Here is a 17,838-nt window from a genome sequence, read left to right as displayed (position 1 = left end):
GTAGTTCATTTAAAATCCAAAGGACAATAAAGAACAAAAAAAAAACACATTTTTAATTTATGTTAGGCTCAGTCGTCTTTGTTTAGACTGAATTGTAGATTTTCACCAATTATTATTATTGAGCTAATTCTATGATTTTAAGTCTAAACACCATAACAAATATAAGGAAAACATAGATTTTGTTACTGCTTCAAAAAATTCCCGGGATTTCAAAAATATTTTTGCCGTTTCCCGGGAAATTAAAAACCCGGGAAAATTGGACGCTCTAGACCTTAGATTTAAAAGTTTTGAACACTTTAAAATAGTTAAGGGATCATACCTAAGCTTGACAATAAAAAATAAGACAATGAAATATTTTTTTTTGTAGTTCGATAATCCGAAGTGAAATTTTACCGAGGCTTTCAGATGATCGAGTCTGAACTGTATCCCCGTTTGAATTAAACATGTAAACAATGCATAATTCTTTGAAACATTTTTTTAATAATCGGTTCAAAAAACTCTCAAAAAGCAAAAAATATAAAATATGTTTTACCTACAACTTTTCCGAAGACACCAAATCGATCAAAAAATTCCTTTAAAAGATACAGATTTTTGAATTTTCATACATCATTTTTGTATGGCCTGCTGCCAAATTTGTATGGAAAATTATATGGACAAACTAATGATGCAAAATGGCTTCTTTGGGCATACCGAAGGCACCAAAAAAGTTTCAGTCGGATTAAAAAATGCAAAAAAAATGGAATGACCGAAATCTGAGAGAACTGCTCAGCTTTGTACTGAAAATCGATCAAAAACAACTCCGTTTACAATTACATAGTGCAACTTTTTGAAAGCTATCATAACAAATGAAAATAAAACAAAATACCTGTACGAAATGTATACTTTTTTAAAAATATTTTGATTTCAGGTCAGATTAAAAAGAGTGGTGAGAAGGTGAGTTTATCAAAAAAAAATCCACGTGGTTTATCAAAAATCAAATTATTCGCTCTACAGCATTGCCTTGGCGTTCTCGATTACGAGATTCCTACTCGAAACTAGGTGTTCGAAGGCACCTTAGCTTCCATCCATCACGGGATTCGAACTGACGACTTTTGTTTTGTGAGTCCAACTGCCTACCAGCGACTCCACCGAGACAGGACCCAGGGAGACGACTCCTACACCTGCACTGAGCAAACGACCTAACCTCTTGGTTAGTCCGGGACCAACATTGAACTTCCCGTCCGACGGAAAGCGTGATCAGACAAAATCTCGTCTCAAAATTTGCCACCGGGACCTTCTGGGATCGAACCAAGGCCGACTGGGTGAGAGGCAATCACGCTTACTCCTACACCACGGTCCCGTGGTTTATAGATGGTCTCTAATTAATATAGAAGTTGTATGTAAATGAAAAATAAAAATAAATGAAAAACATAAATTCGAAAAGTTTAAATTTTCATAGTATGAAAAATCTTTTGTTTTTTGTAAATAATAGACAAAAGGGTGTAAAGCTATGTGGTCGATTGAAATAAAACACTGTTTCTTTTTGTTAAGAAGATTAATTCTTGGTATTTTTATTCAATAAGGTATTTTACACGGTGTTAGATGTATATTTTTTTTGTTCATTCCTGATAATTTCGTAATTGTTGTCATATATGTAAGAATAGGGTTTTTGTTTTTATATCTGTATTCAAATTTACCATACCAAGGGTAATACTAGTCTTGTGTTGACCACGCACTCACTTTGTAAGTGCGTTTTTATTTATTTCGTATGCGTTCGTGTACACAGTTGACTGTTTATTTTAATGTATTTTTTTTTCTTCATTTTTTCCCTGCTGCCTCTTCTCTTCATGCTAAGTTAAGACAGAATGTTCTAAGGTTTTCTTTTTACGTCAGCCAGCTTCTAATTAATCATGCTCCGTTAGACAGAATCCAGGAAGGTAACTAATATTTTCTTTGCTATTATCGAATCGTGTTCGGTTTCTGCGCTGCTGTTTTGTGGATTTGATTTTTGTGGTGTCTTCGCTAAAATAGAAGATGTCTCCTGGCCAGAAATATGCAGTTGATTTACCTAAAAATAAATATCACCCCGTCGCTTGTGTTTCCCACCGTAAATTCTACTACGAATTAGTCTAATATGCCTTTCAGTTATTGTAAAGATAAAAAACAGTACCTTCTATATAATGCTTCTCTAACGCTATTCGCTAAACAGATTTCTTCGATCTCCGGTGCTGTGCACTCGAATCATCACTCCCTGCTCTCATTCTTCTAGAAAAAATCTTCTTTGATATGAAAGTAACCGTTTTTTTTTGCTTTGAAAAATACACTTTGCTATCGCCATTTTATTGTTCTTGCTTAAACAATGTTCAACTCAAATGTGGTTGTAAATATATAGATAGACATCTGTGGTTGTTATGGTTTATAGTTGAAATGCATCACATATTTTTTTTTCAGTAAAATCGCTGCAATTAAAATATGTCTTGATTAAAATAAAATATTGAAAAAATATAACTTTAAACGCTCTGACTCTTCCAAGATTTACCATTCCATTGATTTAATTATTTACTCTCGACTTATTTCCATGATAGATATTTTTTTATAAATGCTTGCCGTGACTTTCAATGAGATTTTTTTTTTCATATTATAAGAATGCTTCACATAGCTTGCCGTTTTTTTATGTTTTAATGTTTTCTAGTATAGATGCAAGTTGCTTGCACAATAATGGTAGGGTATAATTTTAAGGTTTCAATTCAAGTCTTTTCTCATTCGCTATAAATGTGTGAGTGTGTGTGTTTGTGTTTCCGTGAGTGTGTGTGTGTGTGGATTATTCGCAAGTAGTCTTTGCTAGTCGTATATTATTTTATAAAAATTCTACATTTTGCATTATCAATTGTTTTACTTTTTATTTGGTTGAGAGCGAAAAGTTTTATGGTTTGCTTGGGCTGGGTCTGAGAAATATTACATTTATATCTTTTTGTTTTGTTTTGTATAAGACAGTATCGTTCAGTATAAACTAATGGCTACGACTTTTACTTTCGCGCTGGGCAAAGGAATACCATTCGTGCGTGTTTATTTTTCATACTTTTTCTTAATGTTAGTTGATTTACTTGGTTTGAGAAATTTTGCTAGTTTCGACATCAGTACGATTTTTCAAGCTACAAGAGCGACGACTTCTGCTTTCATGTTTTGTTTTTTTTTTGTTTTGTTTTTAATGATAAGATGAATATAACTTTTAATCTTTTCTTTGCTTAATCGACTAGGTTGTATTTGTTGTGAAACTTCTGATTCTGAGGTAATTTTCAAAGATGTACATCGTTTTTCTCTTGTTTGTATGTTTTTCTTAGCATTTTAATGTATAATGATACATTTATAAGATGATATTTCATTTCAAACAGACTCAATAAAAGATCTGAAAACAAAAGTCTAAACGATCTCAAGTTTTATAATTGATTTAGTGCATTAGGCTAAGTTAAACATTGCTCGTACAAACGGAAAGTTCGAGATCATCTGTACAGTTTAACAAATTTGCTACTCTTTAGTAAAATGAGAATAATTTGACACGTGGCTCAATATTTGTGGAGGTGTTTGAATTGAAACCATTCAGCGTTTTCTGTGGTCAATTTACTCTACTTTTTGCTGTGATATCCTTTTTGAGGGGGTCGGAAAATTTGACTATATTTTAATACTTCTGTGAGGTACTGTCCATTTGTATTTTAAGTTGGAATCGTTGCGTCTGTGTACTGTCGAGTTGCCTTTTGTTTTGTAAATGTGAGTTTTTCTTTGTGTGTTTTTTTGGGTGTTTGTTCTCTTCAATTGGACTATAATTTGTAACTTTATTTTTTTGTAAGTTTAGTTTTGATCTCTCTTGTCTCTTTTTTGCTAAGTATATGAAGATATAATTTTGCTACAATCTGGTTACTCCATACAATTGCATGTGTCGGCGTGGATTCGACATAATTTAACTAATTTGATTTTTATTTATTTTGCTACAAGATTAAAAAAACAAAATTTTACATTTATGGCGTGAGGTTGAAAGTGGGTGATTCGATTAGATTTTGCAAACGGCACAAATAGAGCGATTTTGTGATGACATTTTTTTTGTGTGTTCCACAAATGTGGACATACTTGTTTCGTGTTACAAAAATATGTACAAATTGCACACGTTTCATTTGCTTTACTTGCGTTAACGATAAGTCAAAAGTTTGGACCACATAAAATAAGAACTTTTTCTCTATCCTTGTAATTTTCTTATTGCGATGAGTTAGTTTTTAAGGGTTACTTTTACTTGATAGCGAATATTTAAATCGTACCTACAAAAATCTCCCACGATTTTTTTTGCTTCACTTTTTTTTATAAATTTTGACGGTGTGGAGTTAAGTTTTTCTCACGTTTCGAAACCACTCGTTAGTTCTGATCGAAAATAAAGTACAGAAAGTAGAAACCATAACGTCCCTTTCGTCTAGCCTACAATTTTGATACCGAAGTTTTAAACGATTTATCACATTCATTTACCTTGATTTTATTCTTTTTAGCTTAGCCAATTTGCTTCTTTTTTGCTTCGCACAGCCAATCAGTTCGTTTTTTTTTGTTTTTGCTTCCAAAACTCAGCTCTTTTTCCATGTGTGTTTTTTTTTGTTGTTTCAAATGATTTTTCCTAGTTTTTTTTTGTTTTAATTTGTGTTCAGTCTTATGCCAATTCGCTCCCTTTCCAATACCGTTACGTTTTTTTTCTCCGCTTAATAGAAACAATTCGTTTTAATTTGCCAATTTGTCCCTACCATTAAAAATGTTGACAAACAGAAAATTAGTCGACCAAAAAAAGTTAACTCCAGCACCAGGTTTGAATTATTTTTATGTGGATCTTTAATTTTTTTATGCTGCTGCTTCTAAAGGGCTTTTACAGAGAGTGAATGTACGTGATATTTTTTTTATTTTGCTCAAAGTGACTTTGGATTAATAAACATTTACGCGTTTGCCAATTGTTTACTCTACCTAAACGAGACTTGTGTCCACGGCGTGACTCTGTGAGTTTCGTGGGTGTGATTTAGAGTGTAAACTACTTATGAGTTTTTTGTTTGCTAATTTTTCTTTTATGCATTTGCTATAGGTTCAAAAATACAGTTATACTAAAAATTACCAACATTCTACAGATTTTTTTAGCGATCGTGCGCAAGTCTTCCAAATTTCTTTCATTTACTGTGATTTCCTGACGAGTTTTCTTTTTTTTACTTCCCACACATTGGAATTGGTGAATGCAATGATATTGCTCGGTATGTCCAATTGAACTGCATTTTAATAAGATTTTTTTGTGCTAAATTATAAACATATAAAAATAGAGAGTAGAAAAAATAATTTTTGAAGTAATTAAAAAAAAAAATAACGCGATTCCAATTTAATATTGCTGTCTCCAAATGCAGCTGCTCCTGTTTTTGACTGCAGCTGATGCATAACGCCTGACGGTATGCAACACACACAGACCAGAGAGAGTAAGCGTTTGCGTTTGTTTCCTCTCTCCTTTTGGAAAGCGCCCGAATGTATGCAACTTTCCTGCAGTGACAAACGCCTATGCAGCTGTTTCTCAGTGTTGCAGTTTGCTTGGATACACTTACACGCTCAACAAAGGTTGGTTAAAATAATAAGACAAACGAAAGTTTTGGGTAAACAAACAAATTGTAGGATTTTGAGAAGGGAAAAGGTGAAATCAAAGAACATAAAATAAACGGGGTTATTTCAAATTAAATTATATGATTTTTATTTTCTTTTTTCTAGCTTATAATTTTTATATATAAAATTTGCAACATTTAAAGTATAATTAATATACACATAACAAATGATTCTAAACTTTTCCTTCGCCATTTTTTTGTTATTTTTTAGATGTATGCATTCCGCACTTTGATTTTCTCTTTTCAGAAACGTTTCCTTTTTTGTTTTGTTTTTTTTTTTTTGCTGGCTTGTGTTATGTATAGAATTACTCTTTAATCATAAATGTTTTACGTCTAATCATCTTTACCGCGTAAAAACTATCAAACTATCCTCTTTTTCCTTCAAGCTTCATTCTATACTCTTTTTTCGCTTCTTCTACTTTTGTGTGGGTTGCGTTTTTGCTTTTTCAAGAATACAGTTTGCCAAACGTTTTTTGATGCTGTTTCTAGTTTAGTTTTGAGTTTTGGTTTTTCGACAGCGAGCTCGCACAGAACAGAGCCTCCATTACTTTTTGCTCGATTTTCTAAAAATCTTGGTTGTTGTTTACTTTTTGTTTGTGTTTTGCGGGGGTAGACACACTTTCTTTCTACTTGTTACTTCTTGATTTGGTTCATTGCACATACTTGTCGTTCGATCTATTACACTTGTTTCGTTACTCTCTCATTTTTTTTTTGACGTGGGAAGTTGAAAAACTTGTAACAGATTCAATATTTTTTTTGGGGTAGTCTCGGCGTGTGTGTCTGCGTGTTTTGTTTGATTTTGGGTAAGAAAAAATATAGAACAAAAAGCGCGTAAAATCCAAAGAGGGAACAGGCAGTTGAGCGTGTTTGGCGTGGAGGAAAAAATCCTCCACTAAAAGCTAGCACGAGTGGAACGTCGGCGTGAGCGGGCACAATCTGCGCGCAGTACTAGATTCGATTACGTGAGGGGGCGTGGCTTCCTACGGCGTCATCGTACTAGAACGGGTGAGTAAATTTTACGCTAAGCTAGTGTTATGCACCAATGTCCGGTCACTCTCTCACTCTTCGAATATACATGGCAGTGTCGAATTGGATTTTGGTAGGCATCGTGTTAATTTTATTTGATTTTCGCCAAAAGTTTGGATTGCGTTCGATCGAATCTAGTACTGCTTCGGGGACAGAATTTTGCAGGCGCTCCGCGCCGCGTCCAGGATCACAAAATAACACTCAAATTGGGAGAAATCAAAAACTCATTGCTCTCGCAAGCTTGTATGTACACACGGTGAGGAAACCAAAATAATTTCGCGATTTAAAAATATTTTTTGTTTGTTTGCCTTTCAATAAAAATAAATTAATGAGATCAAGATTCTAAAGAAACTTCGTTTTATTCTCTTTTAAAATTCTTGTCAGCTCTTGCGTGTCTGAGTGAGTGTGTGTTCGGATTCGGCTCATTTTTTTCACGTTTTAGTTTGCTGCTTTTTTCCTAACTCTTTTTGATTTTCGGTTTGTATCACTTTGATTGACAATTTCTTAGATACGAAGGGGGGAGCGTGGGGGCGGGAAGGCTTCTTAAACAAATAAAACAATTAAAAGAAGAGGTTGAGAGAATGGGGGGCAGTGAGTTGTAGTATTCCTTAAAAACGATAACGCTCGCAAGATATGTTAAAATTAAAGAATTTTAGAAAGTAGAGCGAAAGAACCTCTTAAAAACAAAATACTTGCACTTAAAAAATATTTTTACACTTGATTACAGCTGATTGCATTCTAGCGGATACAAAAAAAAACTTACGCAACTAAAGAGCCTTACAAGTCTAAACCTTAACGAATAGTACAAAAAAATTTACACAAAAATTTACATCCTCTCAGCACGTGTGTGAGTGTGGTTTTGCTTTCGCCAATAATATTTTAAAATGAGTTCCAAGAAAAGAATAAAAAAGCTCTAACTTTAGAAAAAAAACAAAAAAACTTGGTTAAAACTAGCGCCAGTAAGCTAAATGAATCGGAAGAAGAAGAAACTAACCCCGGTGACCGCGAGGCGTTTGAGGACGCACACACACAATTACTATGTTTTGATTCGATTTGTACTTCTCTTGTTTGACACGTGTGTTTGTTTATTAAACTGCTGTGTGTTTTTTTCTGCGTGGATGGTTCCTTTTAACGCAAACGAGTGCGTTCAAAGCGCGGAGCTGTCAGTTTCGGAACATCTTTGAACGCACTCCGTGCACGCCAATCGGAACCGCGCCGCATTTGTGGTTAAAATGTAATCTGCTTGCGCCAATGTCCTCTCGGGGGTAACAAAAACTTAAAAAGTAGTGGGTTTTAAAACTTGACCATTAAAAAACAAATTAAATCGGTTTAAACGAAAAAGCGCAACACTGTTAGCTATTTTCCCTCCTTTTTATTGTCTTTTTCGTGTGTTTGTGTTTTGTTTTGCGTAATATTATCTTGATTTTCTTGCGATTTTCTGTGTGAGTGTGTTGGTGTGGGTTTTTAACTTAAATAAATTATAATTTACACAAAATAAACATAATATTACAGCTTAACGAACTAATATGATACAGGGCTTAACTAAAACACGAGGATCTGCGCGAAGGTTGGGAAGATCACTCGCTCTCTCAAAGTAATAGAAATAAATATCAAAAAGAAAAAAAAACGTAACTCAAAGCTCATCATTCAGCACGCGGTTCCGTACACGCTAAATCATAACTAATCGGAAGTAGTTGTAGTAGTAGTAGTAATAGTATCTCTCTTACTCATTCTCTGTACAAAGTAGGCCGCGATGGGACAACGCGCCGGAAACCGGACTAGTTTGTGTACTTTTGTGTTTGTTTGTGGCGGCGCAGCTCGCCCAGGTCGTACCTCTATGTGCCCGTACAGTCAATCTCGACGATGTCCTTCGGGACGTCCACGAACTGGTACACGAGCCGCTGGCCGTCGACCTTGGCCAGGATTCCGCGCTGGTAGTAATACCGGAGGGCGCGCCCCATCGTTTCGTAGTTCATGTCCGGTTTGTTCTTGTGCATGCCCCACAGCTTGGAGACGGCCTTCGAGTCGACGAGCTTGAAGACGCCCTTGTCCCGGTTCGTCCACTTGATGAACCGCGGGCAGTACTCGCGGTCCTGCAGCAGCTTGAGCAGAAACTCCCACAGGTACGTGGTCGAGCCCTCGCGTGACTTCCGCTTCACGCCCATCTCCAGCTTCGGCTTCTTGGGCTTCTTGAGCTTGCGCGGCGGGAATCCGAGCTCCAGCATGTAGCTCAGATCGTCCGGACAGCTCGAGGTGACGCTCTGCGGGTGGTGGTGGTGCAGGCCCTGCACCATAACGGGGCCGCCGTTCCCTACGTGCTGATGCTGGCCGGTCACGTGCTGGTACGAGTGCTGACCCATGCCCGGCTGGGGACCGGACTGACCGCCGCGAGGTGGCGACGGCGTTGGGAAGTGTGACGACGGATAGCCGGCCGCGGCCGCCGCGTTCATCGAGTGCAGGTAGTGGTAGTTGTCGGCAACTGTAACAGAGGAGAGAAAGTGGTGTTATTTATAGTGCGTGAGTTGGTGTGGGTGAAAACTGCATAATCGCTATCCTTGGCCGGTGACATTGAACTTGTTTCCAGATCCCCAACGCCCCCTAGCGATGGGGGGAGAGCCTCTCTCCCATGACCCGCGGTGACTTCTATTATTATTCCGGGCTGTTATCAGCGCGAGCGTGTGTGAGTGAGCAGTGCAACCCCCCCTCAAAGTGTATATTGTGTAACCGGGGCTCGGGAACAGAGGCTGCTGCTGCTGCCGGTGCTGATAATGGCTGTTATCGGGCTACGACTACGAAGAAGAGGGGGCTTAACTTGTGCACTCTGTTTTGGTTGGGAATGGAGAGGAATGCACTTCCAACTGTAGCTTCCCCTTTGCAACAATGTGATCGAAATAAGAAGACTTCAAAATCAGTGAAGTTTGAAAACGAAACCCTTGGCAACACTGCAAACCCCGCTTGCATTTGGCGCTATGCTGTCAGTTACTGTCAAAGCCAGTCAAGGCAATTTGTTTTTGTTATTCGATTTATCGGTGACTGAAAACAACTAATTAATTAGAAGAAAGTTATTTAAATTATTGGTGGATAGGTGACTAATATCTTAGAAGAATGGGGAAAAAGACGGAAAACTAAGTCAGCGAAAGAGTCATATGAGAAAAGTCTTGTGTACGATCAAATCTTTCAAACTTTTTTGGCTGTGTATAAATTCCGATTAGCATTTTTCTTTTCCTAAGACACTAAGCTATAATTTTCAAAACTTTCTTCTAATTAATTTGTTGTTTGCAGTCATCGATCAACCATTAAACAAATAATAATTTACAGTTAACGTTGAGAAACAATTGGATAAATTAGCAATCAATTTGTTTCCGTTTATACGGAAAGTAGCTCGTCTACCGTCAACTGCTGCAAAGTTTTGATTTATTTAGTGCAATTTTAGAGAGCATAAACGTTTAGCAAAGTGAAAAATTGTGAAATCTTTATAAGATATTAAATTGTGTGTTCACATTAACGTATGCAAACAGTGACATAACCTAAATTTTCTGCACCCTCGGCAAACGTCAAACCAGTACAAACTCTGCCCAGCATCGATCTGCAGTAATCTAATAAGGGGAAATCAACTTTGTTGTCCAAATCGTCAATTTTCCTAAAAAAATGAAAAAGTTCGAGTAATTGTAGACTCCCCTCGCAAAAACAACGCCAGGATTTAGCCGCGGCCCTTAATCGCGCCCATCCACCGCGCCCAATCGCCAGGAAAGACAGTTTGGCTACGGCTGCACACTTCTTCGTGCGTTCACAGCGCGCAAAAAAGGTAGGCACAAAGACCGGAAAGGAAGCAAAGGATAATGAACGAGAAAATTGCCGGTTCTGCGCCGAGGATGTTCGCGCGGCGAGTGCAACAGCCGAGATGCACTTCTTCGAATAGCTTGGGTTGGTTGGATGAAGAAGACTCGCGCTGCATCCTCCTAAGCTCTCTCAAGTTGGGATTCAGACAAGAGGTTGGGGATGGGGGCAAAATTTATTGAACAAGTCAGACGCGCGGGATCTCCAGGAAAAATACCTGTGCGACGACGACGAAGCAGCGGCGCAACAGATGCAACGCTGGATGCAGCCAATGACCAGGAAACAGACATCGTCAGGAGTGACCTTCAAATGCTTAGGTTTTTTGCTCCCTCCCGTTGTGCGCCGCCGCCGGGAAGATGCACTGCAGAAGGGCTGATGATACGTTTTAGACACCTCGCTCTGAACTCAGTGCAGTAGTGGTTGCACTTCTTCAGGTGCGCGATTATGCTTTAAAGCTCCATTATCTTAATCTTTGAGGGCTGGTTCTGGCATGGCCAGTCTTTGTGTGAGTGTGGAGAGCAGACCCGCTGCTAGATTCAGATAAGCCGGCTTGTACAGGAAGAGCCCGGCGCAAACCAATAAAAGTGATTAATTCGGCTCGCGCGAACGTCCCGAACTCGTACAGATAGAAATGTAGACATCGTCGTCGTCGTAGACTCTCTCTCTCTCTAGTCATCGGTAATTGGTTTCAATTGGATAATGATGGTCGCGCGAACGTTGCCGACCAAAACTGTGCCACGAAGTCGAAAAAGCTGTCGATGGCGGGCGCGAAAAAGGGCTGACCTTCTATCGAGCGATCACCCTAGAGCCCCGTCAATGTGCGCCAACACCATACCAACGTCCATGTGGTCGCGAGGAAGAAGGCCAATAGAGATGCACCGTGGTTGCAGCAAATCCAGCGACCCCCAAAGGTATATAAATATTCAGAGTCCGAAGAAGTCGCGTCGCGTCTTCCTTCTCTCTCTTGTATTTTTTCCTTCTCCGCAGTCGCGAGTTCGGTGTGTCTAATGCAGGCGCAAACGTAGCAAGGTGCCGAAAGGCCATCGTACCCCGGAGACCTACGACGAGTCTCCGCGGAGATATTGCAAATCTTCCTCTTTGCGAGCTTGTTTTGCAACCGCCCTATGCTTGTGTTGGAGTGCAGTTCTTGCGCGATGCTTCTGCATCGCGGATGCATTTAGAAAGAAGGAAAAAAAAAACATGGTTGGGCTATAAAAAGCGCCAACATGGAAGAGCCACTTTGAAAGCGAGTTTGTTTGTGTTGCGCCACAGCCAAAACACTTTCATTTCGTTTTTTTCTTGGAAATGGGTTTAAACGTCAGAAAAGGTCAACTGACAGCCTGTCAGTTTATGACGTTTGGGTCGACCCCTGAAGATGCAACTTTGCTAGTCGAAACGTCGAATAAATTTATAAGTCGAACACAATACGGAAGCCGGTACAAAAAGGTCCGGTCCAATCGGATTACCCCGTCCGCGACCATTTGACATGTCGGCGCCCCCTCGACCTTACATTGTAGTAAACGAATCGCGCGTACTTTACTTAATTTGATTACACAATTCCGCTTCGACCCGGGCCGGCGAATACGGCCAATGTCAGCGCGAGGTTATGTCACATTCCGGGGGGTAGGCGCCTTGCGCCGCGGAAATCAATAAGCTTTTCCAGTCTGGAACGTCCCCAAACAATGGCCTAATCCGGCTTGTTTTTTTTTTCGCGCGGCTTTTACCCCATCAAGCAGTGCTCCCATATTTATTTTTTTCCTGTTCCTCTTCCGCCCGAGCTCACACCCAATGTTTGTTGTTTACTCGTACAAATGCAGCAGCTTTTAACGCGAGCGATAGAGGGAAGTACGCAAAACGGGGAATGGCCGGAGCTCCCCATATTTTTTTTTCGGCGAGGTTCAGCAGCTGCATCTGTACCGTTGGCGTGACCTTCAACGTGGACACCAAAGACAATGTGTCGATGACCAGGTTCGCTTCCTACTTGTCCTGCGGAAATCTGATTGAACCCATGAAGCAAAAGTGTTGCTTAAATTCAACTTCAGCGGTGAATCTTTTAATCGTGCATCGATTAATGTCAACAAAGAGCTGTCAAGATGTTTTGAACACAACAAAACTTTTTAAGGCATTTCAGAGGAAAAATATTATGCAAAGTTCTCTCCAAAGAAGCTTATCGGAGTGCACCCGACGCACACCTGTTTGGTCAGATAACAAAATTGCACTTCTAAAAATGGGAACACAAAAAGTTCCCACTCTAACTTTTGCGTCAGGGGCAACAATCTAATCTGCGCCAACAAATGCAGCTTGATAAGCTTCTTCCTTTTGTTTTCCCGAAAAAAAATGATTAGGTTTGCCCACCGTAAAAACAGAGATGCAAATGAAGACCTTCCCACAGGGAAGGCCCCCCCCCCCCCTGAGTATGTACGTGATTTGAATCTGGATGACTTCAAAAATTGGCAACTTTAAAATCTCGGCGGAACGTCCTTCGGACGTGTCCTTTCAACTCTCCTAAATAAGTAAGGAGAAGGTTCCCGTTCAAGGTGACACCACAGCACCGGGGGATGGCTGCGCAATGCAACCCGAAATACACAACGGAACAGCACTGCAGTAAATAAGCCAACAAACTTTCCCTTTCCTCCCCTCCGACTGAACTCTCCCTTTTTTTCTTTTGGAGGTTGAGAACGAAACTCCTCCCCCTTGTACTCTAGCTTTCCTTCTTTCTCTAGCTTTCTAAGTTTGGTCTGTGTTCTAAGCCCTTGGAGGTTGCATTTTCTAATAGGAAAAGGTTGCAGCACCTTTTACGGCTTGGCAAGTCGTCTGTCCCTTTTAAAAGGGACAAAGTCAACGCGGGCCGAGTCTGTTCGAATTCGAGCAGCGCGACAAAACTGGCAGCATTCTTCTGAAAACTGTCAATGGAGCACTTCCATTCGAGCAGTTTTTGCTTTTTTCTACAATGTATTTCTTATGGGGCGAACTGTCAAAAACTGCTCGACTGCGGGTGCTCCATTTTTGTTCTACACGCTGAATAAATTAAGGTGAATCATGAGTTTAGTTTACCTTTGCTGCATGGGACTAGTCAAAACAATCGAATAAAAGCTTGTGTTTTGTTCGATTAGTAGCGTCGTTTGACAGCTCAAAGTCATCCAAACCAAATCTGCTCCATGTCAAGAAGCGCGACAAAACTGACAGCATTTTTCAGACAGTTGTCAATTTCGCGTATACACGCTAAACAAATCAACACGACTCTTGAGTTTAGCGAAAGATTGCTGCACGGGTCCAGTTCACTTCCTGGAAGCTTCCAAACAAGTTCAGGGCACTGAATTCAATGCAAATTCAAACGGCGAACCAGTTCAAAGCTGGTCGATTCGCAGGACGTCACCCCGATAAATCGGCGTATTGTTATTAATTAAATCGCGAAATTATTGTAATCACTCCGGGCGCGGTCACCTCACTCAACAAAGGGATATTTAAAGTCGGTTTATTGCCCGGCAAATATGGTGCCCGTTTTGAGTTCCCCCTTTTCGGGATGGGTTGAGCGAGACGCTTCCTGTCATTTGGCGCACAGGAAGTCGTAGGTGGTGCGTTCAGTCGGATCACGTCTCCGACGCGCGGCTTCCGCGTGTCGGGAGTGAAATTTTGGATGCATTTTTCTTCGCGGCAATAATGGCACGATTTTTTGTTTCGCTTCTCCCCGTGGAGATCTTTAACAGATTGAGGGATAAAGCTGGCGGAAAGCTAATTTGAGAAAATATTAAGGCCCGCCCACATCAGGTTTCGCTCGCTCGCTGCACACATGTGTGAGGGGTAGCAGGAGATGCAGGCTGATTTGCCTTTTTACGACACTGTTTTACCCTCCCGCGACACCGACTTCCTGAAAGACGTAAATAAAACTGTCATTTTGGCAATTTTTCGCTTAACTCGCTCTTTATCCTCATCTGGCGATGTTTAAGGCAGTGAAAGAGAGTGCGCGCGAACTGTCATTAATAAAAATTCTCGACTGCAGCCGGAGCCGGTCTGTTTATTATGGCGGTGGATCATCCGATTTACACTTCTCGAGCGATCTTTTCAGAAAGAAGAGAAAAAAAGCCGGACGACTTTTTTGTGATTACTTAATTTGAGTCAATTTGAGGATTTCACGCGTGGCTTGATCGTGCTGGGGTCAACGCGCCGAGTGCGCGACGCCATTATGGCGGAAATGACAGTTGTGAGATGTCGCGCGCGCGAGTGCGCTATAAAAAAGGTGGCGCACCCAGTGCATCCTAGAATTGTGATTGCGAACGGAAATCCATATATTGTGGCGTGGTCTTGTGCATTTCCAATGAAGCGCCATCAATCAGAGGTTGGGGAAGTTCTGGATGATGATTCAATTCGTGTTGCCATAAAACTGTGGTTTGGTTCGGTTTCGCCTACTTTGACGCGTTGCAGAAAAAACGACCTTCCAAAGGTTCTTCCAAGCTTTCGAACACCTTCGCCAACAGGTCGTGTACTTCCGCTTCGCAGCGACCAGCGCCGACACAAAAGAATCTCTTTCGTCATCGCGTCGACTTGCAGGGTTGCCAAATCGGTTGCATAAAACTGTTGATTTCCCTGCACCACAAACACCCGCGCAACTGACTGACAGCCACGCCACGTGCACAATGCCCAGCCCGCGCGGACCGGAAGAGTTTAGTTTTGCAATAAATGGCCGCTACCGGTCGGTCGTCGTGAGAGGGGGCGTTCTATACCGTTCCATAACATGGCCTGCTCGAGCTGTTTTGTTTACTACCGTCGTTGTACATGTGTTCGCCCCGGCAACTCGCGATTTCAGTTCAGAGACCTGCCGCGGCACATGTCTGCGCACCGCGGAGTTGACCTTCAGCAAAGCTTTTCCACTCTATGTTGTAGGGCCGGGCGCCTAGAACAGCCGGTTTCGGAAAGCGGAAAACAAACCGCGAATGCAGCAGCATTCCGCGTCCACCTTGGATGACTTGGCGTGACTTGGAGGGTTTTGCAGAACTGTGACCGCCAACTGTGACCGCGGCGCGGTCTACGCTCGCCAGCTGGGGTTCTTGTTTTGACTTGTGTGTGTTGTTTGGTCATCTTTGTTTGCAGCTGGATTTGCATTTTTTGAGGTTTGTTTGTTTTGCGAGCAGTTATGCAATGTCAACGTGACGCCTTATCAGTCAGCAGTCGCGGCGTCCAAGGCGTTTCCAGGTGTTGCATTATGCAAAGACCCTTTCGGCAATGTCGATTGAAGGACTTTTGACGTTTCTGGTGGCACTTTTCATTAAATCTTAAAACATAGACCAATAATCAAGATGCAATAATCCAAAAATGTCGTTTTCCTGAATGCTGTCAAATCGATTTCTGACAGCTAGCCGTTGAACCTCTACACCTTTATGCGCTCGAATTTCGCCCAATTCCGTCACGTATGCATTTTACGCTGCGCTTATCGCGCCCTCTTCCCCCGTCCTCCTGTTTGGCTTCCCCGCGAGTCGCCAGTGTGCCGTTATCAAATTGAGTTATTACCGTTCGTCACTCTTCCTGACAGCAACAGTGTGTGCGTACTCTAGAGCGTTCACAAAATTGTATAAGAAGGCAAATAAATAATAATCCACGTAAAATAAAAGTGCAAACTTGACGGGATAAGGCGCTAGTTGTTGGCACTTTGGCAATTTTGACAGTTTTTTGACGTTTGACTTTATGATTGAAAAATGATCAGATTTCTTGAATTAGCCAAAAAAAATAGTTCAACAATTGCCGAATGACCCCCCTCCGGTACTCTTGACCAGCGGCGCGGCAGGAGAAAGAGCAGGGATTTCGACGGTTCGAGAGGAGGAAGTATGTGCTTGACGACAACAACAAATAAATATATAAAATGTCCCACCGGAGAGCGAGCGCGGAGATTGCTGCACGGTGCAAAATAATGTGCAACTGCGCGGCGCGGCGTGAGCTTAGAACACACGATCGCAGAGAGTTTTGTGATAAAAACGCGCGCAAACGCGCACGTCATCGCGGGTCATCGAACGCGGGCGCCATATTTTCCACTTGAAGGGGGGCTCGGTAGGGAATTGCGTAACGTGGGCTTTCGAAATCTGAGCAAGGCCATTAATTATACTTCTTTTGAGTTGTGTTTGCATTCCGAAGCAGTACAAGTCAGAGCAATCTAAATGAAATGTTCGCCGACGTCTTCCTGATTGCATTTTTCCGCAAATGAGGGCACAAAAACAAACCGCAAAAGTGACATTCATCAACTTCAAAATAACTTCTTTCTGTTGATCGCGCGTCGTTAACAGAAGGAGGAAGGATGCAAATAGCACACAAACAGCGTTTATTTCTGGAGTAACATTTGATGGTGGCGCACTGCATCGCAGCTTGCTGCGAAAAAAAACAGCACAAAAACATCTGTCACAGACGAGAATAACGCGAAATTAATCTTTTATTGCCGCCACGGGATGACAGGATGCTTTATTTTTGGGGTCCCCCCAACCCGAAATAAAACGCACGTTGCAACGCGTGGTTGATGGCCCAAACAAAAATGTTCCGAGCAGTTTTCTTTACATTTTCACTTGACAGTGAAAATGAGCGATTGCAACAGGATCTCGGGGTTTTCACTGCCACCACCGCTGTCGGTGACAGCGACATTTCCGCTTGATTCGCGGGGTTAAGCCGTGAAAGCAGGGGTCGCTGACTTTTTTGGGACTTTGATCTGTTGTTAAATTTTTATCTGTCTTCCAAATTAGTCTATGTAACGAGAAATGCTGTCAGTTTGTTTTACGAAAAATGGTGCGTTCGTTTGATTTAGGTCAAGTTCCAATAACTTCATGAATAATAATTCATCACTTTGCGGGAAAATGCCAACACAAATTTCCCCGATAATGAGTCCACAGAGTCAGGTCGGCGAGAATCCGGGATGATGCATCCGCCAGCAGTAGCATCAGCTGACCGCAAAAGAAGGGGCGCGCGCGCAACACATTTCACGACATGCTAATAATAATCAAAAGGCGGATGCTGTCATCCGAGGAACGCCACACAGTCAGAGTGACACATCGTTACCATTTGCTTGCTGCGCGATGCGGATTTAGAACGCCCCGCGTGTAGTAAACAAGAGTGCAACGGATCTTTAATGACCAGCGCGGGTCGAGCGGAGCGGGCCCTCTTTCTTCAAGGTCAGCTGAATCTTTTTAGGGTGGTCGGAGGTTGTGCAGTTTGCACACAAAAAATTGTCTGGGCAAACACGACGACGAGTCTCGCCTATGTTTGCAGTTTGGCGGTCTCGCGATAAACGTCCTTATCAGCTATTGGATTTCGGTGTGATTTACGAACAGCGAGACTCCATTATCGGCACATCGATGCTATT

At 41.4% G+C, this 17,838-nt stretch overlaps 1 protein-coding gene across 2 annotated transcripts in view; it reads right to left on the bottom strand.

The window, feature by feature from the left end:
• Positions 1-1,519: 1,519 nt before the first annotated feature.
• LOC6034081 (ecdysone-induced protein 74EF) overlaps positions 1,520-17,838 on the bottom strand; it is a 60,609-nt gene continuing 44,290 nt past the window's right edge. For both annotated transcript variants that reach the window (XM_038264229.1, XM_038264230.1), the window contains one exon: positions 1,520-9,144. In XM_038264229.1, the coding sequence (XP_038120157.1) occupies positions 8,501-9,144 (644 nt within the window). In that variant the 3' untranslated portion in view covers positions 1,520-8,500. The remainder of the gene's footprint in view (positions 9,145-17,838) is intronic.

Source organism: Culex quinquefasciatus, chromosome 3, assembly GCF_015732765.1.
Source record: "Culex quinquefasciatus strain JHB chromosome 3, VPISU_Cqui_1.0_pri_paternal, whole genome shotgun sequence".
In the NCBI taxonomy this organism is placed as follows: domain Eukaryota; kingdom Metazoa; phylum Arthropoda; class Insecta; order Diptera; family Culicidae; genus Culex; species Culex quinquefasciatus.
The sequence above is the reverse complement of the archived record's forward strand: the minus strand, read 5'-3'. Positions and strand labels throughout refer to the sequence as shown.